Source organism: Penicillium argentinense, assembly GCF_028826775.1.
Source record: "Penicillium argentinense strain IBT 30761 chromosome Unknown utg000009l_segment0_segment0, whole genome shotgun sequence".
NCBI lineage: Eukaryota > Fungi > Ascomycota > Eurotiomycetes > Eurotiales > Aspergillaceae > Penicillium > Penicillium argentinense.
The window spans coordinates 830,756-858,561 of NW_026622668.1; the positions used below are offsets into that span (position 1 = coordinate 830,756).

The 27,806-nt window shown below is 51.6% G+C and overlaps 13 protein-coding genes across 13 annotated transcripts; 8 read left to right on the forward strand and 5 right to left on the reverse strand.

The window, feature by feature from the left end:
* Positions 1-459: 459 nt before the first annotated feature.
* N7532_007911 (putative ubiquitin-conjugating enzyme) lies at positions 460-1,647 on the forward strand (the record flags this gene model as incomplete). The annotated part of the gene is made up of 4 exons (XM_056620403.1): positions 460-521; positions 573-667; positions 731-1,515; positions 1,567-1,647. The coding sequence occupies 4 exons, from the start codon at positions 460-462 to the stop codon at positions 1,645-1,647; spliced, it is 1,023 nt and encodes a 340-aa protein (XP_056471209.1).
* Positions 1,648-1,819: 172 nt separating this feature from the next.
* N7532_007912 (uncharacterized protein) lies at positions 1,820-2,110 on the forward strand (the record flags this gene model as incomplete). The annotated part of the gene is made up of 1 exon (XM_056620404.1): positions 1,820-2,110. One exon carries the CDS (start codon positions 1,820-1,822, stop codon positions 2,108-2,110), a length of 291 nt encoding a protein of 96 aa, XP_056471210.1.
* Positions 2,111-2,130: 20 nt separating this feature from the next.
* On the forward strand, positions 2,131-3,869 carry N7532_007913 (uncharacterized protein; the record flags this gene model as incomplete). Its single annotated transcript, XM_056620405.1, has 3 exons — positions 2,131-2,424; positions 2,475-2,872; positions 2,924-3,869. The coding sequence occupies 3 exons, from the start codon at positions 2,131-2,133 to the stop codon at positions 3,867-3,869; spliced, it is 1,638 nt and encodes a 545-aa protein (XP_056471211.1).
* A 375-nt stretch (positions 3,870-4,244) lies between these two features.
* N7532_007914 (GMC family oxidoreductase) lies at positions 4,245-6,119 on the reverse strand (the record flags this gene model as incomplete). The annotated part of the gene is made up of 6 exons (XM_056620406.1): positions 4,245-4,309; positions 4,362-4,965; positions 5,025-5,561; positions 5,622-5,838; positions 5,892-6,011; positions 6,079-6,119. 6 exons carry the CDS (start codon positions 6,117-6,119, stop codon positions 4,245-4,247), a joined length of 1,584 nt encoding a protein of 527 aa, XP_056471212.1.
* A 645-nt stretch (positions 6,120-6,764) lies between these two features.
* N7532_007915 (putative CUE domain protein) lies at positions 6,765-8,249 on the reverse strand (the record flags this gene model as incomplete). The annotated part of the gene is made up of 1 exon (XM_056620407.1): positions 6,765-8,249. One exon carries the CDS (start codon positions 8,247-8,249, stop codon positions 6,765-6,767), a length of 1,485 nt encoding a protein of 494 aa, XP_056471213.1.
* Positions 8,250-8,548: 299 nt separating this feature from the next.
* On the reverse strand, positions 8,549-9,308 carry N7532_007916 (uncharacterized protein; the record flags this gene model as incomplete). The annotated part of the gene is made up of 2 exons (XM_056620408.1): positions 8,549-9,025; positions 9,090-9,308. The coding sequence occupies 2 exons, from the start codon at positions 9,306-9,308 to the stop codon at positions 8,549-8,551; spliced, it is 696 nt and encodes a 231-aa protein (XP_056471214.1).
* Positions 9,309-10,077: 769 nt separating this feature from the next.
* pex7 (putative peroxisome biosynthesis protein (Peroxine-7)) lies at positions 10,078-11,254 on the forward strand (the record flags this gene model as incomplete). The annotated part of the gene is made up of 2 exons (XM_056620409.1): positions 10,078-10,241; positions 10,345-11,254. 2 exons carry the CDS (start codon positions 10,078-10,080, stop codon positions 11,252-11,254), a joined length of 1,074 nt encoding a protein of 357 aa, XP_056471215.1.
* Positions 11,255-11,740: 486 nt separating this feature from the next.
* Positions 11,741-12,539, reverse strand: N7532_007918 (DUF1014 domain protein; the record flags this gene model as incomplete). The annotated part of the gene is made up of 3 exons (XM_056620410.1): positions 11,741-12,248; positions 12,320-12,420; positions 12,483-12,539. 3 exons carry the CDS (start codon positions 12,537-12,539, stop codon positions 11,741-11,743), a joined length of 666 nt encoding a protein of 221 aa, XP_056471216.1.
* A 566-nt stretch (positions 12,540-13,105) lies between these two features.
* N7532_007919 (GPI-anchored transamidase) lies at positions 13,106-14,302 on the forward strand (the record flags this gene model as incomplete). Its single annotated transcript, XM_056620411.1, has 1 exon — positions 13,106-14,302. One exon carries the CDS (start codon positions 13,106-13,108, stop codon positions 14,300-14,302), a length of 1,197 nt encoding a protein of 398 aa, XP_056471217.1.
* A 4,130-nt stretch (positions 14,303-18,432) lies between these two features.
* On the forward strand, positions 18,433-19,489 carry N7532_007920 (uncharacterized protein; the record flags this gene model as incomplete). The annotated part of the gene is made up of 3 exons (XM_056620412.1): positions 18,433-18,606; positions 18,900-19,027; positions 19,138-19,489. 3 exons carry the CDS (start codon positions 18,433-18,435, stop codon positions 19,487-19,489), a joined length of 654 nt encoding a protein of 217 aa, XP_056471218.1.
* A 511-nt stretch (positions 19,490-20,000) lies between these two features.
* On the forward strand, positions 20,001-22,618 carry N7532_007921 (cell division control 45 family protein; the record flags this gene model as incomplete). Its single annotated transcript, XM_056620413.1, has 2 exons — positions 20,001-20,756; positions 20,810-22,618. 2 exons carry the CDS (start codon positions 20,001-20,003, stop codon positions 22,616-22,618), a joined length of 2,565 nt encoding a protein of 854 aa, XP_056471219.1.
* A 508-nt stretch (positions 22,619-23,126) lies between these two features.
* Positions 23,127-24,678, forward strand: N7532_007922 (uncharacterized protein; the record flags this gene model as incomplete). Its single annotated transcript, XM_056620414.1, is given in 3 exon segments — positions 23,127-23,952; positions 23,964-24,427; positions 24,478-24,678. 3 exon segments carry the CDS (start codon positions 23,127-23,129, stop codon positions 24,676-24,678), a joined length of 1,491 nt encoding a protein of 496 aa, XP_056471220.1.
* Positions 24,679-24,966: 288 nt separating this feature from the next.
* Positions 24,967-26,066, reverse strand: N7532_007923 (uncharacterized protein; the record flags this gene model as incomplete). Its single annotated transcript, XM_056620415.1, has 2 exons — positions 24,967-25,665; positions 25,731-26,066. 2 exons carry the CDS (start codon positions 26,064-26,066, stop codon positions 24,967-24,969), a joined length of 1,035 nt encoding a protein of 344 aa, XP_056471221.1.
* Between the last annotated feature and the right edge of the window lie 1,740 nt (positions 26,067-27,806).

Consider the following 27,806-nt stretch of genomic DNA (forward strand, 5'->3'; position numbering starts at 1 on the left):
TCACATGTGCGGTGGCTCAATCGAGAGTGCTGCCTGATAACAAGACCAATGGCCGGTAACGGATGCTGCATGCTTTCCCATGAGTCGTGCGCTTTTCATAGAGCGAGGAAGATCTCGGCTCTGTGAGGCTGAAGGTCAATTATTGGTTGAAGATGCAGATCGCTGGGCGGCTCGAGTAACGACGCGTGGAGTATGTCCACGCCACCTAGTGAAACTTCATGTTTGAGCATCATGAAAGTTTCAGAACTGGTCTGGAGGCTCCCTTGCAAATTCCTGTCTGCAAACATCACATAGCGACTCCGATCGTTGCTTAGGATGTCAAATTTGAAGCTTCAAATCCTCCAGGCAGATTGGTTGGAGCCGTGCGATAAGACGATAAGCGACTTGTTGTGGTTGCTGGCCCCGGATTCTCCAAACTTCCCGAACGTCCTCCAAACGTCTCGAACGCCTCGCACAGTCATGTCGACTACTAGGCTACCCTGCATTCCGTCGGTCCGGCGGCAGCAGCTGCATCTGGAATTGTGAGCTTTCTCAATTCTTTCCTAAGGGACTGCAAACTGACCTCCCCGCAGTGCCAGTTTGCGGCATGCCGCACCGCCAGGGGTTTATGTGAGCCTCGCGCCTGGAGACCCCACGCTTTGGAATGGTGTTATTTTCGTCCGCTCTGGTTAGTTTTACTTCTCTGATTTGATCTATTGCTTCTTGCTCACCTGAATGCCCTCCGTCTTAGGACCCTATGCGTCTGCTGTCCTCCGCTTTCAAATCCGCTTCCCCGACATTTATCCCGATTTACCTCCCCTCGTCACCTTCGCAACCGATATTTTCCACCCATTGATCGTGCCGCTCACGACCTACACCTTCAGCACCAACTCCGCGAGCGATAACCCAGTCAGCGCGACGGACGATGAACGCCTACCCCCAGGTGGATTCAGCCTTCGCCATGGCTTCCCGCATTGGTTTGGCAGGGAAGACCGAAAAGGTGCTACATCTGGAGCATCGTCCCGGAATGTAAGCGGGAAAAGCGCGGGCACATTGTCTGCCAGTGGTGCCGAAGGGACAAAGTTCAATGATATGAACCCGAACGACGAAGAACTTTCGGGCGTGCCTGAAACCTCGCAAGCTGACAAGCCGGTCGAGGGCGAAGAAAGCTCAGAATCCAAAGAGGAGACCACTCGAATCTCCCAAGTCCCCTCTGCAGATCGATTTGCTCAGCCTCGGAAGGTAGTTCCCGTCGCTGAGCTTCTGGAGTATATCAGGTCAACCTTCGATGATGAGGAGGTATTGGACTCGTTGGACGTTGATGCTGCAGGGAACCCGGGGGCGTGGCACGCGTGGAAGGCTCATCGAAGAGGTGGACACAGTCCTGGCCATGTGAAGCAGGGAAGCCCGCAGGCTCGGCTCCCTGGCGATTGGCATTGGGATGGCATCTGGGCTCGTCGAGTGGAGGCCGAAATCGAGAACAGTCATTCGGAACCAATGCTGTTTGGCAATGCTTCTCGAGGGACGGATGACATGGTAAGCTCTCTCGCAAGAAAACTGGATTCAACAGCACTGACCCGAAATCAGATACGATTCTCGAGGTTGGACGACGCGACTTTGAATTCGTTGAAGGAGATGATGGCATCGGTGGCCAACGTACATAAATAATGATGCAGTGATGCTCGCGCTTGCCTTCGATATACCCAATGCTAGTTTAGAACTCGATCTCGCTCCTTCCCTTCTTGTCAGCTCGGCCGGCAGCCTAGCCCTAGCCCGGCTTTCCACTCATCCGTCCAGCAGTTTCTTCTGTTTGCATGCATGCACATATCATTCTCGCACAATGCCCGATACTTTATCTCTTGACTTCAAGAGCTCTGCATTACTTATTGCGTTAGTTCTGGTTCCCGTCGTCATCTTATTCTGTGCCGTCGCCATCGCCCTTGCCTGTTCTGAGTACTGCAGCGGCCGCTTCAGAAGCTTCTCGTGCTTCTCGTGCGTCTCGTGCCAGAAACGCTTCCGCAGGAAGAAGCGCCTCCACTCTGACCTCGAGAGTGGCAACGGTCAAGGCACCGAGTCCTCTGAGTCGCCGCTGGAGTACGAGCAGCCTGTTCGAAGTCGATCACAATTCTAGACCAAAGCATCTCGTCCACCATGGCCGACCATCTCGCGTCAACGCCGCTCACTGCCAAAAGGATCGGGGTCGCACGCAGCCGAAGTGTGAGCTCGCCTCCATCATATCCTCGGATCCCTCGCCGATCCTCTTCGCTATCCACGAGCGTCCACAGCATCAACCTAGATGATCAGGCTTCCTCAACGAGGACACCTTCCTTAGGTGCCACGTCTCATATTGAAGTTGCAAGAAAGAGGCAGCATGAACGAGGCTACACACCGGCAACGAGTAATATTCAGTACAGCTCAATGGATGATCCATTCAACGATTCGATGGTAAGACTCCTGTCTCCGCTGCGATTTCACTCGCTAATCTGGATATCCAGGCCCCGGATACCCCTACCAAGTTCAAAACGCTGGACAAGAAACTCAAGCGTCAGAAGTCCCATATCTTGACAACCCGATGGAGCTCTGGGTCGTACACGGCTTCGCTACCAGACCTGCTCATGGGTACAGATACTTCATCTGTTGAGATGAATCCTCCCCCAGAAATAACACAGTCTTCGAAAGGACATCAGCCCCGGGAGAACTCGCAGTACATCTGTCCGATGGATTTGCCTGTCGCTTTTCTTGATGTAGAAATGACCATGAACAGATCACAAATCGGCTTCGGGGCAGAACGTTTGCAGGCTTCGATCCATGTCTCCGGCGATGTCACCTCTGTTCCATTACCCGAGTCATCTGTCCTTGCGCCCCTCGACGTCATCATCCTCCTCGACAATCTGTGAGTGTGCCTGAACTTGACTGGCCTCCCACTAACTGACCTATCTGTCAGCCCACAGGCCCTGACACAATACAATCTGGCATCCTCCATACTGGCCAAGAACACAACTCTTAATTTGGATCGAATTGCCGTGGGCTACGTGGATGGGGAGGCAACCAACTCTTTTCAGTTGTTGCTTCCACTGGGTTTTCACTCCGTGGACGATGTCCGATCTGCCTTGAATGTGTTCGCCAACCGCGCGCAGACCAAAGACTCAACGCCTCCTATCCGGGAGGCTATCCAGCAAGTGTCCAAAATTTTCAGCTCCTGCTCCAGAACCGCCCTCTGCCACATTTTCTTCATCACTGCAACACGCTATCCCGGCCTAGAAGTTCCTTGGGTTGATCAAGCTATTGGCTTCCACACTATCACTCCTCACGCTTATTTTCCCTTGAAGCATGCCAACTCCCAGCCTGGATGGCATATTCCTTATGATATTGGCACCAGACAAACAAAATACACTGGCAACCACTTTGTACGGAGAGTTGCCAGGGTGATGCGACATATCCGTTGTGGCATACGGCCCGGGGAGCTTTTGAATGTCAAGGTTCTCTTGACCTCTGGATCAGGGTGCCAGATAGAGCCGACGACTAGTATGTATCAAATCCCGTCGCTCCGCCCAGGAGAGACTTGGCGTCTTCCGATAGACATTGCTGTGCCCAAGGCATTCCCGCACAAATATGAAGAAGAGCTTAGGGAATTTCCCTCGTTGGTCATGGAATCAATTGTCGGGATCAACAAGTTCTTAGTGGGGTGGGCTGAAGATGTCACTCAGCAAGTCCTCACAGTGCATACTGAATATCGCCATTCCCTTATACCGTCGAAGGGTGTGGTCCGTCTTCAAAACCATGTCACGATTATTCGCAGTCGGCACACAAGTCGGACCCTTGAGCAAAACTGGAGAGATACGGGCATGTCGGTCCAGCCTGGAGAGAGGTTCGTCCTGGATCCGGCTTAGAGCACATGGGTGTTGCATTTGAAAACTTATTCTTTTACTGTATGCTTACTTTGTTCCTTCCTCTCACCCTGGTCGGGTTATTTTTCTATCACAAGCTTTAGGTAGCCTTATGAATTGAACTGGGTATGTATCTAATCACTTGCGTATACTGCGACTGTAATTGCCCATCTAGTACAAAATCATTCAAAGTCATAAGTTGGTAGATTTCAAATCCGACTGTAAACGTGGCCAGTCATGCGCCATGTCTCCTTGATGAGATCCGCACACTTCTCTCCGAGCCCATAAGCCGGCATCTGAGTGTGCCCTCCATGCAGAGTAGGCATAACACTGCAATCCGCGACTCGCAGCCCAGTAACGCCACGGACCTTCATCTTCTCATCCAACACCGCGAGGGGGGTTGTCTTTCTTGCCCATAGCACACGTACCCGCGGCATGGTAGCCTGATAAGATCGTTAGTAACAGTCAAAAAAGTATGCTGAGGCTCGAACTCACAAGTAGTCGCATGCTCCTTGACGTACGGTACCCACTCCTCCCTGGCCTTGTAGGTATGGTGGTTAAGGTTAGGCGGCCAAGACCCCTTGACTATATCCTTCGTCCCAGCACCATTCATAACAATTTCATTACCAAATCGACATGCCTCACTGAGAACCAACAAGTCCATCGGATCAGCCAGGTAGTTACAATCGACAATGGGGTTCTCCATAGGATCCGCCGAGTTGAGTGTAACCGAGCCACGCGACTTGGGCGCAAATAGCTCCGCAATCATCGAGAAGGCATGTTGCTGGTTAATCGGGAATTGATCGTATTGTTTCGGACCACCGTAGCATTCCGTCGTGAAGAACTCGATATTCGGCTGGTTGGGAGTGAGGCCCATGGGGTCTCGGCCTGGGAGACGAGGGGCTTTCTTCCAGAGGGGCTCGTCCTTGAGACGGTCATCAATTCTGGCGAAGGCGAAGGCGCCGAAGGGGAAGGTGGAGAGGAAGCCGGATTTCTTCTCTTTCCATTCGGCGTAGGTCTTGTCGAAGTTGTCGCCGTGGTAGACATGGTAATCGTTTGTGAGGCCTGCTTTTTCGGTTTCGTAGAACATGAAGACGATCTAATTACAGGGGGTTAGTAGATCTTCGAATTGACTGTTTGGGCTGCACGCTGACTGACTAGGTGGTCCATCAGGTTCTTGCCCACGCCCGGCGAGTCGACAGTGCATGAGATGTTGTGCTTCGCCAGCTCCTCTTTGGGTCCAATTCCGGATCGTAGGAGAATGGCAGGGCTGCAGTATGCTCCTCCGGAGACGATGATCTCCTTGCGAGCTGAGAAAGTCTTCGAGCTGCCGTCGGCCAACTTCGTCGCAACCCCTGACGCACGAGTCTGATCTCCCTGCTTTGTGAAGATAATTTTGTCCACAGTCGTATCCGTCTGGATCGTGATATTGCCCCGGTTGTTTTTATTGGTAACGAAGTCTGCGCCCGTCGTCCGAATACCTTCGTACACAGTGCGTGGCGCATGTCCGCAGCCCTGCGCGACGTCTCCAGTGCTAAACATGTCATGGTTCAATGGCATGCCCTTTGAAACAAATGAGTCCATGAGAAGGTTCGAGATAGGTGCAAGGTCGTGCGGCTCGGTATGCAATGGTCCTGAGTAGCCATGACTTTCTTTGTCGGCATTGAACCAGGATTTGGGATGGAATGTCTCTGCCTGTAATAATTGTCAGCCCACGTTTCTATTGCGTTGGTTGTGGGCAATTGAAATACTTACCTTCCTCATGTAGTTGAAAAAGTCCTCGCCGCTCCATCCATCCAGTCCCCAATCATCGTAGTCCTGTTTGTTCCCACGAATGCACAGCGTGCCATTACAGCCACTGCATCCGCCCAAAAACCGGCCACGGCTCAGTTTTACCTGCCTATTGACCACGCCAGGCATCGGAGGAGTAACTACATTCCAATCGGTCTCGCAGTCAAAGTTGTTCGACCACCTAGGGATTTCAATAAGCACTGCGTCGTTGTGTGTGGGGGTTGATCAGCGTACCCGCCTGTCATGTGTACATTCTCCAAGTCTCGGTTGTGTTGACCCGCTTCGATGAGAAGGACTTTAATATCCGGATTCTCTGCGAGACGAGCAGCCACCACGCATCCGGATGTGCCACCTCTGTTCAAACAGTTCCAAAGTTAGCTTCAAAACAATTCAACTGTGCAATGGAGCTGATTGGACTTACCCGCAAACGATATAATCGTAGACCTCACTCGAAGAAGCCATGGTATTCTGCACTGCGATACACACAGAGCAAAATCGTCAAAATTTGAACAAGCTCCTGCTGAAGTACTGGCGATCCTTACAGCTTTAAATCCTCGTCGTCAAACACGAAGGTGACGGGGCAGCATTCCGCCTAATGTAGGTGGGAGGGGCGGCCTAGCGCGAGGCTGTCCGCACGACATGAAACCACTAGCCCAATTGAGTAAGTGAACAGGTTCATCTTATCAGACCGCGAGCTAGTTGCATTGGCAGTCTCCATCACGCTGACCGCGTCTGCCAGCTGCAGTCGCTACGGTGAATATCCGAGGTGTTTGGGAGAGCGCAGGACGGAATGAACGAGGGCGAATTCCGCGGGGGAGAGCGATATCCCCCGCATCAACTCTATTTGCGGCCAATCGACGCCGCCGGATCTCCAATCTGATCGCGATTCCCCGCCTCAACCCTCAAAATGTGCTTCTTTTTCTGGCTGCCCCGTGGGGTCGGACGACCGCTTCAGGCAGGGGCGAAGTGGACTGGATCCGGTCGCGGGACCCAGTTGTTATGGTCGAGTTCGAGTTCGCGCCGCTAACCATATCCGCTCTAACGCCTTTACAGACTGGCAGATTCTTGGGAAACTTTAGGACATGGCGAGTTTGGATCGGACAAGATCTACTGCGAAGCTGAAAAATTGGCCAGAGTCGGCGCGGCATCGTCGCGCTGCTTGTGGTTCCATACAGGATCGCCATCGTCGTCGAATTCGGCCCATTGGAAGAACGAGCACCCTTGTTTACCCGGTGCGAAGCCCGCATAGCACATCCACATGTATCGCCCTCGACTCTCTTGCTTCCGCTGTGAGCATCGCAGAATCGCGTGTGTACCGCATCGACAACGAGGCGTGCATCGCGGATGCAGGGTATCCCGGTACCAGCGGTAGGTGATGTTGATTCGACGATTACCAGAAATTGGATGCGGAGAGATCGTTTGGGCAGGGGTTATTGCATGCTTCCACTCCTCTTGCATCTCTGCATGCATGATGAGAAGAGAGTTGTGTGGAAGATGGATGGAGATCTGCCCCTGGGCATCAGCGCGGGCATCTGTCGCCGCCTTTTGATCCTTCCTAGGGTTGGTCGGCTTAGAGCGCGAATCGGGGTCGTTCCCATTTAGCTTTCCATCTCCATCCTCTTCCTCCTCATCTTGAGGGACGACCCGGCGGACTCGAAATTCTCGTTCCACACCCAGGCTCAGACTGCCTATCACTGGGTGTGGCCCGAGGTAGGTCAGCTCGTCTGCGTGATATCCCACGCTCTCGGCAGGCCCAGCGTAACAATTGACAAATGCTGCGTTCGGTCGCCACTCCTTCGGCGATTGATACTTGAGTTTCTTCCCATCGGGATATATCTCACGGATGCGTTTTTGGATTTCTTCGTTCACGATGTGTTGCACTTTTCGCGATACGGAACGTAGGTATGGCGTCACTTGTCGAACATTTGATCGGTACGTGCCGCCATAGGTATACTCGGAGGTCTGTTGTCTGTACTCCTCGGGTGTAGAAACGTATACACATGCGGTGTGTGGGCTTTGTACAGTGCGGTTGAAGAGCTGAAATTCATATCTGGAGAAGTGTTCTGATTCTTCGAGAAGCTCGACGAGCAGTTTGTTGGCTTCTTCTGAAGGTAGAAAATTGTGTATGATCGTGCAAGGCGTGTGTACAGCAACGTCCTCGGGCGCATAGAGATGTAATGTTTGTCCTTTTTTAGTTGTAAGAGGCTTCCGGCCAGCCATGCTGCCACCCAAAGTTCGCAAGAATCCATCTTCTGATTTTGTCAAGACATGGGCCGATAGTGATGTCTGGATCCCGAGAGACGAGGGGGCTGCTCGCTTCTTGCTGGATGTACTTCCTGCAGCTTGTTGTGACGCGAGGAGCGAGGACGCAACCTCAACCGATCCATCACATGAAACGAGGAGATCCAGAATGTAGTCTTGTTCGACGTCTGGGTGAAGGGACATCAAGATGGCTAATTTGACATCTGTTGAGTCCTCGCCTGCGAGGTCTGGATGCGGCGGAACTTTGCAGGGTTCATCAGGGATTCCTGGCTGCGTCACTTCCTCTGATGCCGCAGTCTTTCGTTTCTTTCGAGAAACGAAAGCATCCATTGATTCGATGTCTGCCCTCTCACTCTGTGCAAGAATTCGATATTTGCAGAGGGAGCCCGAATGATTAGAAATCCAAGTGATGCTTCAGCGCCAAGCCCAGCCTGCGATGAGGCATCTTGATAACGGGCTTATCAGCACATGATTGATCTTAAAGTGACCAATCATCCAGAGGCCAAGGTACTAGTTTGATCCTGCAGATTTGATTAAAACATTTGATCCCAAGCGATAAATTCATTCGAAGAATCGAAATAAAAGTGGATGGAATTTTGAATTCATATTGGTGTATCATAGCAAAGTCTCTACAGCGCGCTCCACTGCCCCTCTCCAAGATATATCCGCCCCTCACGATGATACTCCACCAAGCATTTCATTTGCCGGAGTCCATCGAACACTTCCACCAATGCCGACAATGCCACCATTGTCCAGCCATGATAATTTCCACGATATTCTCCAGTTGCATCAGTATTCGTGCTCCAGTCGATGTTCGCAATGTATGGCTTGTCGCTGAATCGAGAATCCGGAAAATTGTTCTCAACGACCTTAACCCAACACCGACCCAAGTCTGCATCTTGTCCGGCCATGCTCTGGATATCCAGAATAGCCCGCAGGTGAGACAGAACTCCATCATCTACCATCAAACAAGCACGTAACCTGCTCGGTAATTCGGTGGCTGGAATTGCGAGAGAAACCTTATAGTCATGGAAGGCCTCGCGAACCCCATTTTCGTCCAAGCCGTCGTACATATCCTGCAGACTGAAGACCTTCGAGGCGTAGGTCTGTTCGAGGAGAGCGAATTTGCTCCTTTGAGCCGGTCAATGTGCGGTGTAGTGATCGACTGACAGCATCGTTGAGACATCGTAGGAAGACAGGGAGAAGGCGTTTGCTGTCCGGAACGTAGCTGGTTCGATAGACAATGGGGCCCCAGGTGAGAACCAGAAAGTCGCGATCAGGGCTGGGAGGAAGGGATCGCAGGCCGGGAGATGTCCCTAACCGGTAGACCTCCTGCTGGAGGAACTCGTTGGCAGGGGAGGTAAAAGTCATGGATTCTGACTCGGCCATGACAATTGTGGCATGGAATTCAGCTTCATTTAGTCTCAACTCTGTGCACTGGTGAAATACCCCATAGTTCAGGCAGACAACAGGTTTTTGCCTCCGGGGAAATATTTGAGATATGCAGGACAAGCTCTGGTGGAGGTGGGTTCGTGGAGTTTGTGAAGGCCATATATGGCGTCATTGTCGTTCTGTGCGGTTGCAGAGGCAAAGTGCCCGAACGCGGTTCCGGTAGTATGCTTAACCATTGTCCGAGCTGTCAAATTCAGTATTGAAGTCGAAGGTCTAGAAAAATTCTTGTTCCTTGCACTGCGTGGACTCTCAGCCATTGGATAGTGAAGGATTGACGTCAACGATGCTGAAGCTGCCGGACCCTGTTCGACTACCAATCAATTCACCGAGCGAACCTGGGGCTTGGTGTGTTGCACTCCACTCTATTACATTGAGTATGCATATCGCATGAAATTGAGGAACCTATCTTCAAATTGCCATTAGGAGTGCTAGCAGCTCATACGCCGATCCGGGGCTGCTTTCGCGCGGGAAGTGGCTGCGAAGAGAGCAAGTGACCCGCCCGGTCGCCGGCCAAGTCGACCTCGGTCCATCGCATTTCGCTCCCCGCAATCCCGAGTCACTTTCAGTTCCCTCCGACCGCGCCATGCCTATCACCGATTGCTGATTTTCACGTGTGATACCCTTTCTGAGCTGACTCTGTCTCTCTTTCCTTCTTGCACCTCGTCTCCCTCGCCGACCTCGACCGGTTCCTGGTCTGTCGTCCATTATGCTGCAGTTTCGCACACAGGGATTCAACGGCTGCGCGGTCAAATACTCGCCTTTTTTCGACAATCGGCTTGCGGTCGCGAGTGCCGCGAACTTTGGGCTTGTTGGAAATGGCCGTCTGTACATCCTGGAGTTGACGCCCAACGGGATTGTTCCGGTGAAATGGTAAGTGGCATTCTTGGGATTGCGCTCCCCGCGGAGGATCAGATTACTTCTATCTGGTCAACGAACGTGAGAGCTAATGAGTCAAATTTATTTACAATTCTAGGTTTACCACCAAAGACTCCCTCTATGATCTCGCTTGGTCAGAAATCCACGAAAATCAAGTCCTCACAGCGTCCGGCGATGGCAGCATCAAGCTGTTCGACACATCGGCCAACGACTTCCCCGTACAAAACTGGAAGGAGCATGCGCGGGAGGTCTTCAGTGTGAACTGGAACGTAGTCGCCAAAGACCGCTTCTGCTCTAGTAGTTGGGATGGCACAGTACGCGTTTGGTCACCACATCGCCCGCAGTCCCTCCTCACCCTACCCACACACAGCTGCACCTATTCTGCCGCATTCTGTCCTCATAATCCCGATCTGATCTCCTGCGTCACCTCCGACTCCTACGTTCGCCTCTTCGACTTGCGAACACCCGCCTCTGCCTCCAACCACCTCACCCTCCAGATTCCCATCCATGCGGCCCCAACCCCGCCGCCAATTCCCACCCAGCCTGGTATTCCACCAGCTCCAAGTGCACCAGCGGAATGTCTTACCCACGACTGGAACAAATACCGCCCTACGGTTCTCGCCACCGCGGGCGTTGACCGTGCTATCCGGACATTTGATATCCGGGCCCCGCAGCAAGGCCCACTTGCTACTATGCTGGGTCACGGCTATGCGGTTCGCAAGCTGGCCTGGTCGCCGCATCTTTCGAATGTGCTCCTAAGTGCAAGCTATGACATGACTTGCCGCGTATGGAGCGATCGGTCAGATGCTAGCGCGGTTGGCGATATGGATCTCATGCGCTCTGGTCCGGCAGGTCCGGTAGTCGGAGCGCAGTTGGGTGCCATGGATAGGCATACGGAATTTGTCACGGGCGTTGACTGGTGTCTCTTTGGTAACGAGGGATGGTGCGCCAGTGTTGGCTGGGATGAGAATCTTTTCGTTTGGGATGTGCGAGCCTCGATGAATTAACAGCTATGGTCTAGACCTAGGATATACAGCCCCTATCATATCACTGAGAATCTGGAAGTTGATCTGGAAGTCTGATTCTGATTATATCCAGTCAAATAACGATGGGCAGGAACCTCCTTGGAAGTGAACAACTTCGTAATCGTTTATATGCATCCTTGTCTCAGAGCGAACAATGAAACACTTCGTGGCTCGGAATTGGGAGAGAAGGAATATCGATCATTGCATTTCGTTAACTTTTTTATGTTCAAGCGTTTAAGTATACACCCAATTAAGGGTATTGTGCCTGATTTGATCTACCGGTGCATCAAAGTTTAGATCATCATCACAAGGTATCATATGCGGTCTGCTCAGATCAACACAATCTGGGAGAATCACATCGCCGATACAATCCAATAAAATCGCGAGATGCCGAGTATTATCATCGATATCCGCGACCAGAAGGACGGGCTGTCTTCCATTTCGGTACCAATAACCGCACTTGTTCGATTATTTACCCAGGCGAGCCTCGGTCTTAGCCCGCTCTTGGTTGCGAACCTGGGCAATTTCGTCCTTGGAGGCATTCACAGCGACATGAACCTGGTTGAAGGGATTCTCCTCGCTCTTGTCGAATTCCTTTCGGCAAAGATCCACGCGCTGCTGTCGGCGCAGGCCAGGGTTCTCCTGCTCGATCTCAGGCATACGGCGGGCCTCGAATGCGGCGTAGGCAGCCTTGAATCGTCGCTCGGGATGACGCTCGACCTTCGAAGTATCCTTGTTTGTCAATGAAAGAGCATCCAGGGCGTTGTCGATACCAGAAGCACTGAGAGAAGATCCCTTCTTGTTTTCGGGGCCGTCGTCCAGCTGGGAAAGGTCGAGACCGCGAGTCTTCTTCTGCGCGCTCTTGGCGTTGGCACCCTTGGCTTTGGAGGGCTGAGAAGCCTCCTCAGCAGCAAGCATAGCATCACGTTCGGCCTTCTTGCGGGCAGCTTCGGCCTTTTTGGCATCGGCGTCCTCCCTAGAGTGGAGAAACAGGCATCGGTCAGAATTCTTTCGTCTCGTCGGAACAACAGCTCCAATCGAACTTACTTCTTATTGTTGCTCTTAGCTCCCTTAGACCATTGTTTGTCCTCCTCAGCAGCACGCTTAGCGTCCTCTTGCGCCTTCTTTCCGGCCGCAGCTTCAGCCTTCTACATGGGTATCAGTCTTCTGCGCTTCATCTGTGGCGATGGTGGGGGCGGGGACAACGTACGCGGGCGTTGCCAGCAGCCTTCTTGGAGTTCTCGCCTGCTGCTTTCTTGCCTCCCATTGTGACGATATTGATAATTCGAGCTAAAACGCTTCACAAGTTCCGACAAACGGGTGAAACAAAAAGATGGAAAGTGGATTGCCCTGGTTGATGATCTGATCCGCCAAACCATTATGCCGGCTCCGACGTAGGCGGTGTCCCTGTGACTAATGATGGGATATGAGGGCATGGGACTATATAGCGGACTAGTAGTGATATTTTCGGAGGGAGATACAAACTATATTGTCTTCCTTTGTAATAATCTTATGTTTACTCGACAACCAAAAAATTATTCGTTTCTCACGACTCCTGGTGAAGGCTGTTTCATTCCTGCCTTACGATCTAGGTGTCCATCGCCGTCCCCGGGTTTGTCATCGGGCTCGGGCTCCGCGACAGCTTCACCTGTCATCCACCTTCCCCCTGGCCTTGGCCCTGAGAATGGCCCTGGTATAACTTTTCGAGCTATTCAGTCAAACTGTGACTTCGATTCACACACCCGGAGTTCCTGCTCTGTTCTTCCCCGCCAGCTGTGCGGCCAAAATCGCCCTCTCCTTTTCTTACTATGTCCTGAAGCTCCTCCTACGACAATGATTTCGTTCCTTCGCCTGTTGCAGGCCCTCTCCCTGCTTCTCCTCGCCGGTTTCATTGTCGCAGAGCATACGTCCAACTGGGCGGTGCTGGTTTCTACCTCCCGGTTCTGGTTTAACTATCGCCATCTCGCCAATGTCCTCTCGTTATATCGAACCGTCAAGCGCCTCGGCATTCCCGACTCACAAATCATTTTAATGCTCCCCGATGATATGGCCTGCAACCCTCGCAATGCTTTTCCCGGAACCGTGTATAGTAACGCCGATCGCGCGGTCGATTTGTACGGTGATAATATCGAGGTGGATTACAGGGGCTACGAAGTCACCGTCGAGAACTTTATCCGACTCCTGACCGACCGCCTCGATGAGGATGTACCGCGCAGTAAACGACTCGGATCAGATGCGGGTAGCAATGTGTTGGTGTACATGACAGGGCACGGTGGAGACCAATTCCTGAAATTCCAAGATGCGGAGGAGATCGGCGCGTGGGATCTGGCCGACGCGTTTGGACAGATGTGGGAAAAGAAGCGCTATCACGAACTCCTGTTCATGATTGATACCTGCCAAGCCAATACGATGTACACCCACTTCTACTCACCCAACATCGTGGCTACGGGATCCAGCGAGCTCGACCAATCCTCGTATTCGCACCATGCTGATAACGATGTCGGAGTTGCTGTGATCGACCGTTGGACCTACTATGTGCTCGAGTTCCTCGAAACTCAAGTGACAAGCGCCAATTCCAAGCTGAACTTGGGAGATCTCTTCGACTCATATGACGAATCGAAAATACATTCACAGCCGGGAGTCCGGTGGGATCTGTTTCCCGGTGGCGAGGCAGAGGGCCGTCTGCGAACCGTGGTAGACTTCTTCGGCAATGTGCAGAATGTTGAAGTAGAGAACGCCAATACGACAGAGCCGGGCTCACTCAAGGAGGATCTTGCTGAGATCGCTCGACTGGCAGAGAAGTGGCGCAAGCGAAGTGAAGAGTACTCGTCTATCCTCGGCAATTCGACCAAGCCTCAACCCGAAAACCAACATTCACCTGCCGCGCACCTTACCCCGAAGAAGGCCGTCGGGCCCACGAAGATGGCCGAGGACAACAGTTGGGGCAAGCGGTTGGTCGGCCTGTCGGTAGTGGGCGCATGTACTGCAATCTGGGTTGCTGGATCAGTATTGGGTGCTTCATCTGCCTGATACGTTGGGGATGCGTCCCTCTTAATATGTTTACTTGAATCTTTTTCTTGGCTTTGTCATGTACAGCATGTAAATGGTGAACGGCGTTTAGCGTGAAATCGAAGATTCTTTCTTCATTATTCACTGCGGAAGATCTATCTGCGTAGCTACGGGTATGTGACATGTAGTCTCATCCGGCCCCGTTGGGGGTGGTTCCTAGGAAGTGTGATGATTCAGTTTGAACTCTTTCCAACAGCCATTCTTCCCCGCGCAATCAGACAAGCCGACCAGGTTGTGAAGAATGTCACGTCGGTCGGAGGTACACTAGCGTTGTACACAGTAGCCCGATGACAATGCGACAAGACATGCGCACGAGCAGAAGCCTGGCCGCGACCGCGAGGTACCAAGAGTGGAACAATATGGACCGATGATATTTTCTGAAGTCTGGCCAAGTACTTTAACTTGGGAAGAACAGATACCACCTTATGGTACTCTATACTCGGTCTAAGCCAGGGGACAAAAAGAGGATGGTTGTGATGAAGTGGTTATTATTAAATAGTTCTATGAATATACGACCGCCTCGTGGTGGCCCTTCTTTTCCACGGGGGATGGCTGAAAAAGAAAATAAAACTAAAAATAGGACAGAGAGAAAGGATGACGAATAAAGAGAAGAGACAACGAACACTATTGTGAGAGAATGAGATCACTTTCTACTGTCAGGCCCGGAAAAAAATTTGGGACAGTAAGAGGTCGTGCCCGGGATCGAACCGGGATTGCCAGAAAACTCGGGTAATCAGAACCTGGAGTGATGACCATTACACTACACAACCTTGTAATTGAAGGGTACAGGCAATATTTACCTACATGAATGAATAATGAAGTAAGCAGATGATTGCGACCGATGCGTCCGAATTGGCAGGTTGTGAGTCTGTTTATGGATGTACCTCACTGATCTAATAAACCGAACTTAGGGGGTCACATCGAGTACTCAGATACTTTAAGTCGAATTTTCTATCTCAAATTAGCTGACTGCCTCTAGTACCTAGGCACGGTCCCGCGGTTTCCCTCGTATCCTGTTTACACGCAGCTGTGAGTTGCGAGCTATCTCGGTCACTAAATATATCGCATCACACGGCGACTTCCAAGTTGCAGTGTAAAACGCAACACTTGTGAAGTACGCTAGTGTATTACACCATGATCACACCGATGTATAATAAGACTTGGTCTTTATATCAATTCGTATCCAGGTCACCAGTAGCATGTCGGTATTAAATGGAACTGGCAACATTCGGCCGCATCTCGACGACTCCCAAGATAGCATCACTGCCATGGGATTTCTAGAGTTCTTTCACACAGCAGCCTCTATATCGAAAGTCCTGTCACAATTCCGATTGCTGTTCTACTATCGCCAGTGTATGACTATGGCAACCAACGGCATTATCTCAGTATCCGGAAAGCAATTGGTACCGGTCCATAAATATTGGAAAATACCCGGCATTAGTGGTTCATCTGTCATCTATAAATGTATAAAACTAGTGAATGGGCAGTTGGTAGTATTTCTAGAATGCACTCGTAGCAAGTTGACCCGCAGGTGGCTACCGATGCAAGGCCTTTGCCTAGTCCGGGTTAGCCATGCTACAACAGCTAGGTAGCTTCGAAATAGCTTAATAAAATATTAAATTGGAATATAGAGCCCAAACCTCCCGATTTCCGACACCTCAGGTTGTGTAGTGTAATGGTCATCACTCCAGGTTCTGATTACCCGAGTTTTCTGGCAATCCCGGTTCGATCCCGGGCACGACCTTTTTGGCATTATGGGGAGGGCGTTTCAAGGCTTTTTTCCCTTCTGAGTTTTACTTTTGATTTTTATTGCACGCCCGACCCACGCCCGACCTTTTCTCTCAGTTTTGTGAGGAATTTAGCTGTTAGTATGTTGTGAGTACCTTAAAAAGACTTTCACTCTTGAATTTTATTGCACGCCTGGTCTTTTCTATCAGTTATGTGGAGGTTTTCGGACATTCACAAAATTGACATCTCCGCGTGTGGAGCATGCAAGAAGAGCAACATTTCGATATCAAAGTTGCTTGAACTCAATCAATTAATGGTTGTGTAGTGTAATGGTCATCACTCCAGATTCTGATTACCCGAGTATTCTGGCAATCCCGGTTCGATCCCGGGCACGACCTTATTTTTTTTGGCCTTTTCTAGCTTTTTGTGTTTCTACTGTTTCTGCTTTCTCCTTTCGCGGTCTCGCATTCTACACAGTAATATTTGGTGGCTGTGTGTGTGGTCACCTGACAGGGATGTTAATTTTTTCTTTTACTTTTTTTTGTGATCCACTGGACAAAACGCACCGATCCAGTGTAGATTGCAACCAAGCTGTGAACTGACTGATGACTTGCCAAATACCATGTTTCTCATATTGCCGCTGCATGTACCATACCATATAAATTTACACAATCGGAAATTAATTTGCCCGAAACGACTCTAATTGCCCCATTGCTTTCAAGCAAATCTTCCTTGTCTTTTTGCTTTAGGGGATGGATATTACCCTTGTTCGGGTTGCGATTCTTCCTGGGGCACCAGAAGCAGACAGATTGAAGCATTTTAAGCTTCAAATACAGTTCGCTGTCAGCACTAGTTTCTCGGGTATCAGATTAATGGGAATATGTATTGGTGAATGCCGCGTGGTTTCTGCCTCCGTCTCGGCTCCGGAGATGGTAAAATATTGGCAGTACTTGGAAGTAAGGCATACACAAGTAGTTACTGCTATCAGAGCTAGGAAAATGTAGAAAAACCAAAAAAAAAACAGCGTAGATGCTCTCTCAGTTCCGGCAGTGGCCATAGCAGAACCCTCCGCAGGATTCTCAATCCTAGTAACTACCCCTGACTCAGCATATCAGGTTGTGTAGTGTAATGGTCATCACTCCAGGTTCTGATAGAGTCTTCTGGCAATCCCGGTTCGATCCCGGGCACGACCTCGCGCTACTTTTCAATTTTTGTGTTTTTGGTCATTAAATGACCTCACACGGCTTGTTCTTGTAGAGCTATGAAATTGGATCAATGATAGTACAACAGAGACCATAATGTACAGATTTCTTATCGGATTCAGTTTCAAATACAATAGCATACTCACTCAAAAAGCCAGCACTATATACACACATCGAGCCGAGATGTTTCTATTACACATAGTAGTAGTAAAATATTCAGGTCCGCTTAGCTTAGCCGAAGCGAGCACACTATGGCTACGCCACTTAAAATAGAGCATGTGGGCCTTCCGGCTCGACATGTGACGCCTTTCCACATTCAATAAAAAATGAGGTAAAGAAAAACTCATCGGGGGGAATGAAGACCAAAAAAAGGTCGTGCCCGGGATCGAACCGGGATTGCCAGAATACTCGGGTAATCAGAACCTGGAGTGATGACCATTACACTACACAACCAATAAGGTTAAAGAACGTTTCTCTAATATTGCACATGAGCACTGTGCTATCTCAGTAAGAAGAATTCATGAACCTCAGTGCAGCAGCAGCATAAATCTTGCCGTATAATATTTTGGATTGGAATCCCGGGAGTCTTGAATATTGTATTTCATTTATGAACTCGAGGTTTGTCGCAAAGGTCCTTACACGCCGGTCAATTGCTTCAATTGATGTACTCTTGCAGACCCATCTCTTATAGAACAGCCAAAAATGATAGGCCTGCGTTTCTGCGCTAGAGCCCAGTCCCACCCTTGGCGCTGGCTCAGTTTCAGTATGTTTTCGCATGTCAGGTGGTAGACCATTTCAACAATGGCCGTCTTGGATGCACAACTTCCCTCATCGGGGCTTCAAGTGATAACAGCTGATGCACGGTTGTCATTGCGCAAAAGCCCAGCCCGAAAAAGAAAAGTGGTTCTTAATCCTTGATGAACTGGTTATTTGCTACCAGGCCGACTATGAAAAAATATATAATCGGAAGGCCGTCCTGTCCTCGGGAGGACAAATGCCCGATGGCCCGGGCTCAGCCTTGCGACAAGGCCCGGGAGCATGCTTGGTAATACATACAGCTGACAATCATTCATCTCATCTATATCTCCCAGAGATAAGCTGAATATAAAGGTCCATATCAGCCTGTACGACCCAGAGAAATTGCCCAAGCTGACATCAAACATGCCTCGACCCAACACCCTATTTGGCGGTTGCTTAATTGGCACCAGCTTTACCACCCCGGCTCAAGTACAGGAGCTTCTTGACCAAGTCAAATCATTTGGTATTGACCGCATCGACACCGCAGCCAGATATTCACCCACAAATCCAGGCTTTTCTGAGCGACTGCTAGGCGAAGTTCGTGCCCAGGAACAAGTCTTCGTTATAGATACCAAGACCAACCCAGAGGGTCCCTCCAAAGGCGATGCATCTGGCTCTCTATCGGCTGCCAATATTGCCAATTGAAGAAAGCTTTTCTCGTCTGAAAGTGGACAAGGTGAATATCTTGGATTTTCATAGACCAGATCCCTAGAGTCCAGTCGAGGAACAAGCGGGTGAAATCAATAAGCACTATCTCGAAGGGCGCTTTGAGAAGGCTCGTCACTCTCAGTTCATTGATGGGAAACATTTTTGTTGCTGACTGCGATCAGTTTGGTCTTTCGAACTTTTCACCCGAGTTAGTCGCAGAATTTATCGCAGTCTGCCAGGAAAAAGATTACATCAAGTCAAGCGTGTATCAGGACTTGTATAACCTTCTCAGTCGCGAGAGCGAACAGACGTTTGTTCCCATTATTGCGAAAACATAGGATCGTATTCAATGCTTATAGGTATGCTGCTCTTTAGGTGAAAGGTTGATTTCCGAGGCAGAGCTAACGTACTGCGCTCTAGTCCTCTTGCTGGTGGTTTCTTGACCGGTCGAGCAACCCGTGGTGATACCGAGGGCACCAGGTACGCACCGGATGACCAAATCACAGCTACTCTCAGCCCCATGTATGACAAGCCCGCCATGCATACTGCAATGAGCGATTTGCTGGATACCATCGGACCGTTAGAGATCAGCGGCGCGGAAGCGTATCTGCGATGGCTCCATTACCATTCAAGCTTGGGTGCGGAAGACTGCGTCGTCTTGGGAGCTAGCAAAATCATCCAGATCGTGCAGAACATGACCGATGTTGCCAAGGGGCCTCTGCCAGAGGTGGTGGTGCAGAAGATCGACTCCCTGTATGCGAAGCTCCACTAGTTCAACCGAGGAATTTGGATGACTGGAAATTCGACAGTCGCCCTTGAGATCCTTGTGCAGCTTGTTTGACACGAAACTCACATCTTGCAACTATGGTATAAGTGATGTTAGCCAGAACCTTAAGTAGGCAGCGTGTAGGCACCGTGTCAACCTACCTCGTCATTGTAATCTTCAAGATCATGCCAGACCCCTGCCAGCTGTAAACAGAATGTCCCCACCAGAAAAGGGGATCCACATCGCCGACGAAATAATCACAATAATAATTAAAATTATGAAGCAGGGGGAAGCCGTGCGGTGTCGAGGCGACGGATGGAATCCGCCAGCACGTGCCCCGTGCCCCGACGCGTCGCGCTCCGCCCGACTTTCCAAGGCCCGATTACTTCACGGCCAAACCCACTGGTGACCCCCCGGAAACTGCGACTTGTTTCGCGGAGCATTCGATCCCTCTGCCTCGCAGTATTCTTACTGATTGATGCTCACATGTGCCTCTGAACTCCCACCTTAGCTGGCCATGTATCTTCCACGGCAGCTCATCTCGCACCTATACCTTCAACTCCTCCGATCCCACCATCCGCTCTCCCCGCCGGTCCTAATTCTCGTGGCACTCGAACCCGACGCGCTATGTGCTTGTCGAATTCTTACGGCTCTGCTTAAACGCGACTATATCCCCCACAAAATCCAACCTGTTGCCGGATATGGTGACCTTGCGCGCGCCGGGGAGGAACTCGTCCGCCCCATGCAAACCACAAATGGCGGCAGCGGTGGCGTGGTAGTCTGCCTTGGCGTTGGTGGGCTCGTCGACTTGGGCGAGATTCTCGGCCTGAGCAACCCGGAAGACGAAGAAGTGGAGGAAGACATGGGGGCCGTTGAGATCTGGGTCTTCGACGCACGCCGGCCGTGGAACCTAGGGAACGTCTTTGGTGGAGAGGCTGGAATGGGCCAGGCAATGGCAGAGATTGATGTCAACTCGCGACGGCGCGGGCGCGGAGTCGAGAAAGGCTGCATTACTCCTGCATACACGTCAAAGACTGGTGGCATTATCGTGTTCGACGACGGTGATATCCAAGAAGAGATGAGCAGTGAGCGGGAAGCATATTACGCGCTTCTGGAGATGCCAGAAGTGGATGATGACGATGAGAGCGACGCCGAAGATGACGAGGAAATGCCCACAGGCTCCAAGAAGCGCAAATCGTGGTCCGGACGTGTAGACGAGGACGGTTCCGACGAGGAGGACGGACCTCCCCGCCAACGAAAACGCAGCAATTCAGTAAGTAAAGCTGGCATCCATAACTGGATGCCAACTACTAACCCACTTCGTAGGGATCTTCAATTGTCTCGTCTCCAAGTCGGCGCAGAAGAAAAGGAATGGACTCCTCAAACTCGTCACGCTCTGGCACGCCGACTTCCGACTCGCCTTCGCTAGCAGAACCAAAGCAACCATCAGCAAAGACTTTAAAGCGCCGTTTAATTCGGATGAAACGAAAGCACGAGGCCATTTTGCAGAATTACTATTCATCCGGAACGTCGTACTCCGAGCCTATCTCGTCGCTGGTATACTCCCTTGCCTCCGAACTGGGTCGTGAGGATAATGATCTGCTCTGGCTTGCAATTGTCGGTGTTTCGAGTCTGGAGCTCAGCGGCCGAACAATGACTGGCGTTGGTATCTCTAACTCTTCAGAGGAGGGTGGCTCTGCAGGCTGGGGTGGACAACGCGGAGAGCAGATCCGCCAAATCCTACGAGATGAGGTTCACCGTTTGAACCCGCCTGATCCATACGAACGCGATCGAGATATTCGAGGAGAAATCAACGGTGTCATTCCGACAACTGCCCGGTCTCCGACTGACACATCAATTCGTCTGTCTCCCGAGCCTCGCTTCCTACTTGTTCGACATTGGTCACTCTACGAGAGTATGCTGCACAGTCCTTATTTAGCCCCGAGACTGCATGTCTGGACAGAGAATGGCCGAAAGCGCCTTCATAAACTCCTCGCCAAGATGGGTATCAGCCTTACCCAGTGTCACCAATATTACACCCACATGGATATGGAATTGAAGCGAGTACTACGGGGCCGATTGCTCAAGTACGCACCCATGTACGGCCTTGACGGTCTTGTTCCGGCCGAGCCATCTGGACACGCAAGCTCTCGTGAGGGATGGGGTTTTGTTCGCTGCTGGGGATGGAAGGCGTGTCTCTCCGCCACTGATGTTGGTGTGATAATGGGCGCAATTCTTGAAGTTGGGCCACACGAGGCATCTTCGTCCTGGGACGCCAAACGTCTTCCGCGAGTGCGAGGTTCAAACGACGACGTTGAAAATGGAGGGATTAACGGAGAGTCCGACTTGGCTAGCCTCCTTCCTCGTTTCTGGAGTGCATATGACGCTCTTTCATTGACCTCTGAGTCGCCTACTCTTCTCATGGAGGCCCTTCCGTTGGCTCAACACCTTCACCGTGCTATTCTCCGAACTGGTACCTCCCTTCTTTCCAAACACCAGATTCGTCACCTTCGCGCATTCCGCATTGCCGTTGTCAAGGACGGACCTGATGTCAAGCTCTTCACCAATCCCGGAGCTCTAACGAAGTTAGCATTGTGGATTGCCGAGGCAATCCGTGTTCAAGAGCGCGAAAAGGGAGATTCGGTCAAGATTGGCCGCAAACGTGCCGCAGGCACACCTCTGGTCCTGGCTGGACTCGACGAGGATCGAGATCTCTACATTGTAGTTGGAACCGGTGGTGGCGGTGGTGTGATTGACTATGCCGCCATGTCAAAACGTCAAGAAGAGCGTCGCAAGAAGAAAGAAGCAAAAGACAAGAAACAGAAGGAGCGAGCAGATCGCCGAGTCCAGCGCGCAGCTGAAAGGGCCGAACGGGAAGAGGACGATGATGAAGCCGAAGACGACGAGTCTGAAGAATCCGAGTCTTCGTCCGAGTCCGAATCCGAAGATGAGCAAGACCCGAGCGGGAAGAAGCATCTCCTGCGCAACCGGTTCGGCATTGCCTTCCAGGAGGTGGTCCAAGAAACCAATGCGCGAGTCCGCATCGACAGCTTCGATCACTGCGTGGTCGAGGTCCAAAAGGACGATCTGGGCGGCTTCCTCGAGGCGCTGAGTTTCCGCAGCGTGGTGGGCTGAAACTCAAGCCTATCAAGCGATCTCTCTTTCACGCAGTCTACGACTTTTTGACCATTCTCATTTACGCGATTCGAGGCATGGAGGAATAGGAAGGGACTTGGGACGGGATGGCGAGGGGACTAGACGTGAGCGGAGGATTATCTTGTTGAAAAGCATTCACATCCACGTCCACGGTCTTGCATTTTGCATCTTGCATCTGAGTCTCAGGCGCGGCGTTTGGCGTGGTACTCTGAGTTTTTTGTCATCTACCTTATTGATAGTCATTTATACGAGTCTACTGCCTACCAGTCCACCTCGGCGTTGGCCCGATAATGAAACTTTGCCATTGTTGACCTTAAACTCGGTAGCCCGGGGTCGGGTTTCTCTCCGGCCGCCTCCCCGCATTCAGACCCCGCAGTGGGTTCCGTTTCCCACGAGAGTCTTAAAAACAACAGCATACCTTCAAATACTTTCAGTGTTCACAGCGTTGTTTTGAAAACCACCGAGTATAGAGTCTACCAATCGCAAAATGACACCCTATCCCTCCCTTCCCCGCGAATCCACCCTCGCCTCTCTTCCACCGGAATACGCAGTCGACACCCAAGACCAAATCTCCCAAATCCTCAGCACAACTCCAATCAACCGACTAGTCGTACTAGACGACGACCCAACAGGCACACAAACCTGCCACGACATCAAGGTCCTAACAGTCTGGGACGTCGACACACTAACCTCCGAATTCCGCTCCGATAGCCGCGGCTTCTTCATCCTAACAAACTCGCGCGCCCTCCCACCCACCGAAGCCTCGACGCTCATCCGAACAATCTGCGAAAATGTCTCAGTCGCTGCACAGGCCACGGGAAATAAAGTCGACATCGTCCTACGGGGCGATAGTACACTGCGCGGCCACTTCCCGCTAGAACCGGACGTCGCGCAATCGGTCTTCGGGACCGCCGATGCATTGGTCCTCGCGCCGTTTTTCTTCCAGGGGGGTCGGTTTACGATTGATGATGTGCATTATGTTGCTGAAGGGGAGAAGTTGGTTCCGGCGGGGGAGACGCAATTTGCGAAGGATGCGACGTTCGGGTATAAGTCGTCGAATTTGAGGGATTATGTGCTTGAGAAGGCGCCGGGTCGGTTTGGGGTGGATCAGCTTTGGTCTGTGAGTATTGAGGAGATTCGCGTTGGTGGGCCGCAGGCTGTTTGTGAGAAGTTGTTACGGGCGCCGGCTGGGGGTGTGGTAATTGTTAATGCGGCGGCGGAGTCGGATATGCATGTTTTTGTGGCTGGGTTGTTGCTGGGTGCGTACGATGCTATTCCTATCATGTGTCGTCAATGGAGCTGTACTGACACAGGTATGCTCTAGCCGAGTCGAAAGGAAAACACTTCCTCTACCGCACCGGCGCAGCATTCGTATCGACAAGACTCGGCATCCGCTCGAAAAGCCCGATCACCGCGAAAGAACTCGGTCTCCCCTCACCCAGACAAACAGGCGGGCTCATCGTGGCTGGATCCTACGTTCCGAAAACAACTGCTCAATTGAAGGTTCTGACCGACCGTCGCGGCGCAACTGGTCAACTTGCGATCATTGAGATGAAGGTAGACGAATTGATTGCCTCGCCTGAAACGGCGTCGCAGACTGTGTCGCGGGTCGTGAAGGAGACGGAGGATCATCTGCGGGCTGGTCAAGATACGCTGGTCATGACGAGTCGGAAACTCGTTACGGGCGATGATGAGCTTTCGTCGTTGAAGATTGGGTCTGCGGTTGCGGAGGCCTTGGTGAGCGTTTTGCAGCGAATTGAGGTTCGGCCGCGGTATATTATTGCCAAGGTATGCTCTATCTATTTCTTGGGGGGGTAATTTTGCTGATCTAGTTCTAGGGAGGTATCACCTCGTCCGACGCAGCTACGAAAGGGTTGAATGCGAAGCGCGCACTGATTGTCGGCCAAGCCGCTCCTGGTGTACCGCTCTGGCGATGTGATGAGGAAACATCTCGCCACCGCAGTGTTCCTTTCGTTGTCTTCCCTGGCAATGTGGGCGGGGAAGAGACTCTGTGTGAGCTGGTAGAGGGATGGAGCTGATGCTGTGTATTAAATGCTAGAGCATGGACAATACACCATAAGGAAATGATTAAGGGAATGTACAACCTCCTATTCAGGTGGACTAGTTAGAGAGAAAAGAAGAAGATATGTGAAAAGAAATGTTTTCAGCCCAGTGGTATGTAGTTGAATAGATAAATATGAAGGCAAAAAAGGGTAGTCGAGACAATCTATACCAACTGGCTATACACCAAGTCGACCCCATTCGTAACGCCTATATTCGTAGACGGGATATCAAGAAAAGAACATGTACAAGCTAAAAACAGATCTTTAACCGCTGTAGTCGAGGGTGACGGCCAGACGAACAGCACCGGCGTTGAGGTTACCGCCAATACCATCCTCAGTCTTCAAGTCACTGGTATAGGCGTTGTCCACAGTGGCCGCACCAGTGGTGATGGTCGAGCAAGTGTCATCGTTGTAGACACTGCAGATCTTCATTCCCTGGACGGTGAGATCGGCGTCCTGAGCTTGGATGGCCGAGACATCGAAGCCAGACCAGCCAGAGTTGGTGGTAGATCCAAAGTCGAATTCACCCCAAGTGGCGGCATAACCACCGTAGTCGTCAGTGGGGATGGAGGAGCCCTTGGCGGCGGCCCAGCCACCTTGCGAGTCGGTATCGAAGGCGTAGTAGACGGTCTCGCCGGCGGCGAGGGAGAACTCGTGGCAGGCGTTGCCGTACCAGCCGTCCATCTTGCCATCTTTGCCGATCTTGTTCCAGATCACGACGTACCAGTCGTCAGTGTTGGAGCCAGTGAACTCCACGACATACTTGTAGTTGCTGGCGACGCTGGCCTCGACAGACTGGATGTTGCTGCCGTAGGGGCTGCCGACGTTACCGGTGTAGCTGACGCCGGAGCCGCTGGAGTTGGTACTAGCGCCGAAGCCAGAGGTAGAGAACTCGCCGCTGGAGGGAACAGTGCTCCAGTCAGCGCTGGCGCCGGAGGTGCTGGTGGAGGGGTGCTGCTGCTGCTGGTGGAGGAGGAGGGAGTGTAGGTGGAAGTGGGCACTTCGGTCGAGGTGCTAGTAGTAGGCACCTCAGTCGAGGTGGGCACCTCGGTGGAAGAGGGAACTTCAGTCGAAGTAGGCGCTTGGCTCAAGACAGGCACGGAAACAGAGGTCGTCAATTCAATAGCGGTCGTAGTAAACGTCGGGATGGACGAAGACGACGGGGTAGCCGACTGGATGGCCGACGAGGTAGACTCGTCACACGGGCAGTAGGTGATGGTGCTCGTCGTGGTCACAGTGGTCGTGGTGTCCACCTCCGCAGCCTGGCGACGGTGATGGCCTTGATGGCGGACCTGGTAGCCATGGCGGGCGACGGCACCGCTGGTGAGGGCTGCCAGCAGCACATAAGACGAGGTGAAACGCATTTTTTTTTTTTATATTGAGTGGACACGGTGATTACCGGAGTCACACACCGCACACAAAAAATCAAAAAGGATTCGCCTTCCGGAGACGAAATGTAGGTCAAATGAGTGACTGGGATCAAAGGAATGTCAGGGAAGTATAGACTTCTCGAAGTGAAGAACGCGCGCACGATATATGAGAAAGCGAAAAAAGAGATCTGGGGGAAAGGGGGCCAGCCCTCACGTTTAATTAACGTCATCTGGACACAGGCCTAGGACGTGCTATACGTACGCCTGGCGCTAACGCTGGGATGCACTCTCGTCAACTAAGCCCAAATGCTCGGGAGTTGACGTGTGCGCTGGAGCCGGTGGAGATGGGCTTCCCAGGGCAGCCGAGCCATTGGTGTACGCCCGATATTAGTCCCGTTGGGCTCCACCGGCTTGTCGAATTTGTGCATCGTGAGGCTTCTGGCCCGATTAGCGCACCCCGAGGCGTACTCCAGCTGGCGGTGCCTCTCCGCGTCATTCCAGGTCACCGGCTTAGAGGGCCAAGCAGAGCGGGCCTTCAGGCACAATACTCATGGCAGTGCTGCTGATGATGCAGCAGCCGGAGGTGTTGTAGTAGACGCCGGGTCTACTGTTTCAGATTTCCTATAATAAGCTCACGTTAGGGCGATAAACGAACGCCGCTCCGGGCAAATTCCCGAAAGCCAAGATAATTTCGCAGCGTCTGGCCCGCGCATCGGCTCCACATAACCACAACGCAACCAAGTATGGAGATTATCGAATTTGCGGTTCCAAGGAGTATAAAATGACGGTGGAGCACCTATGGCCAGTGCCAATACAATTTTCAATGTAAAGTTCGCTGTGGTCTCTCAGATGAAGGGCGGTTGGTGTGATGGCTAGCCGCCGAGTTCGAGTTGGGCGCGTGGAAGAAAGTGCTCGGGTTAGGGTACGGCAACCACGACGGCACTAGCCGGTGAACGTGACTACCCTCCTACTACCCTACTCTAGGTAGTGGTGCTTGCCCTTTACACTCCCCAATACTCAGCTAGATTATCTGCTACATATATATGCCTAAGGCTGCATCTAGGGTAGCCTACGGTATAAGCATATTCTAGTTCATCATGCTGTAAGCTGCATGCATAACTCGGCAGACATCCCGATTGCCGCCGAATCAATGCGGCGCTAACCCTCGCACCACACCTGCTGATCGCGAAAATCCGACCAGCCTAGACTACTTACTGGAGAAGAGCCCACCGGCTAGTCCTCGGCCGATGTCCGCCAAGGCATCTACCACGCGTCTCGGCCATAGTCTTCTTATAGTAGTCTCCTATCGAGTCGAAGGCAAGGGGTGGATTATTGGTGCGGGTGACATTTCGACTATAGACGTGGCAATGCTTCATTGTTTCATGGCTCGTACGATACGGAGTGAATCGGAGTTGCGATTTGACATTGGTCGAAATATGCTCATTGTGATGTATACATGTAGATAGAGTGTAGGCGTCAGGATTCGGCTTGCTGGGCCGAGTCCACTCCTTCGCGCTAATGCCTCTAACTCGTCAGTTTAAACATCTTCTATTCCACTTAATTACGATATCTCGTATCCTACATTGTGATTTATCTCAAGCCAGTTCAAGCTGTGAGTTTCATGTTGCGATACAAGCGTTTGCTCGAACCTTGAAAGTTTCTACGGGGAGGTCGAGTTCAAGTATGATGATTCGATGCGGCCAGTTACATGATAGTCAGATAGGTCATTCTCTC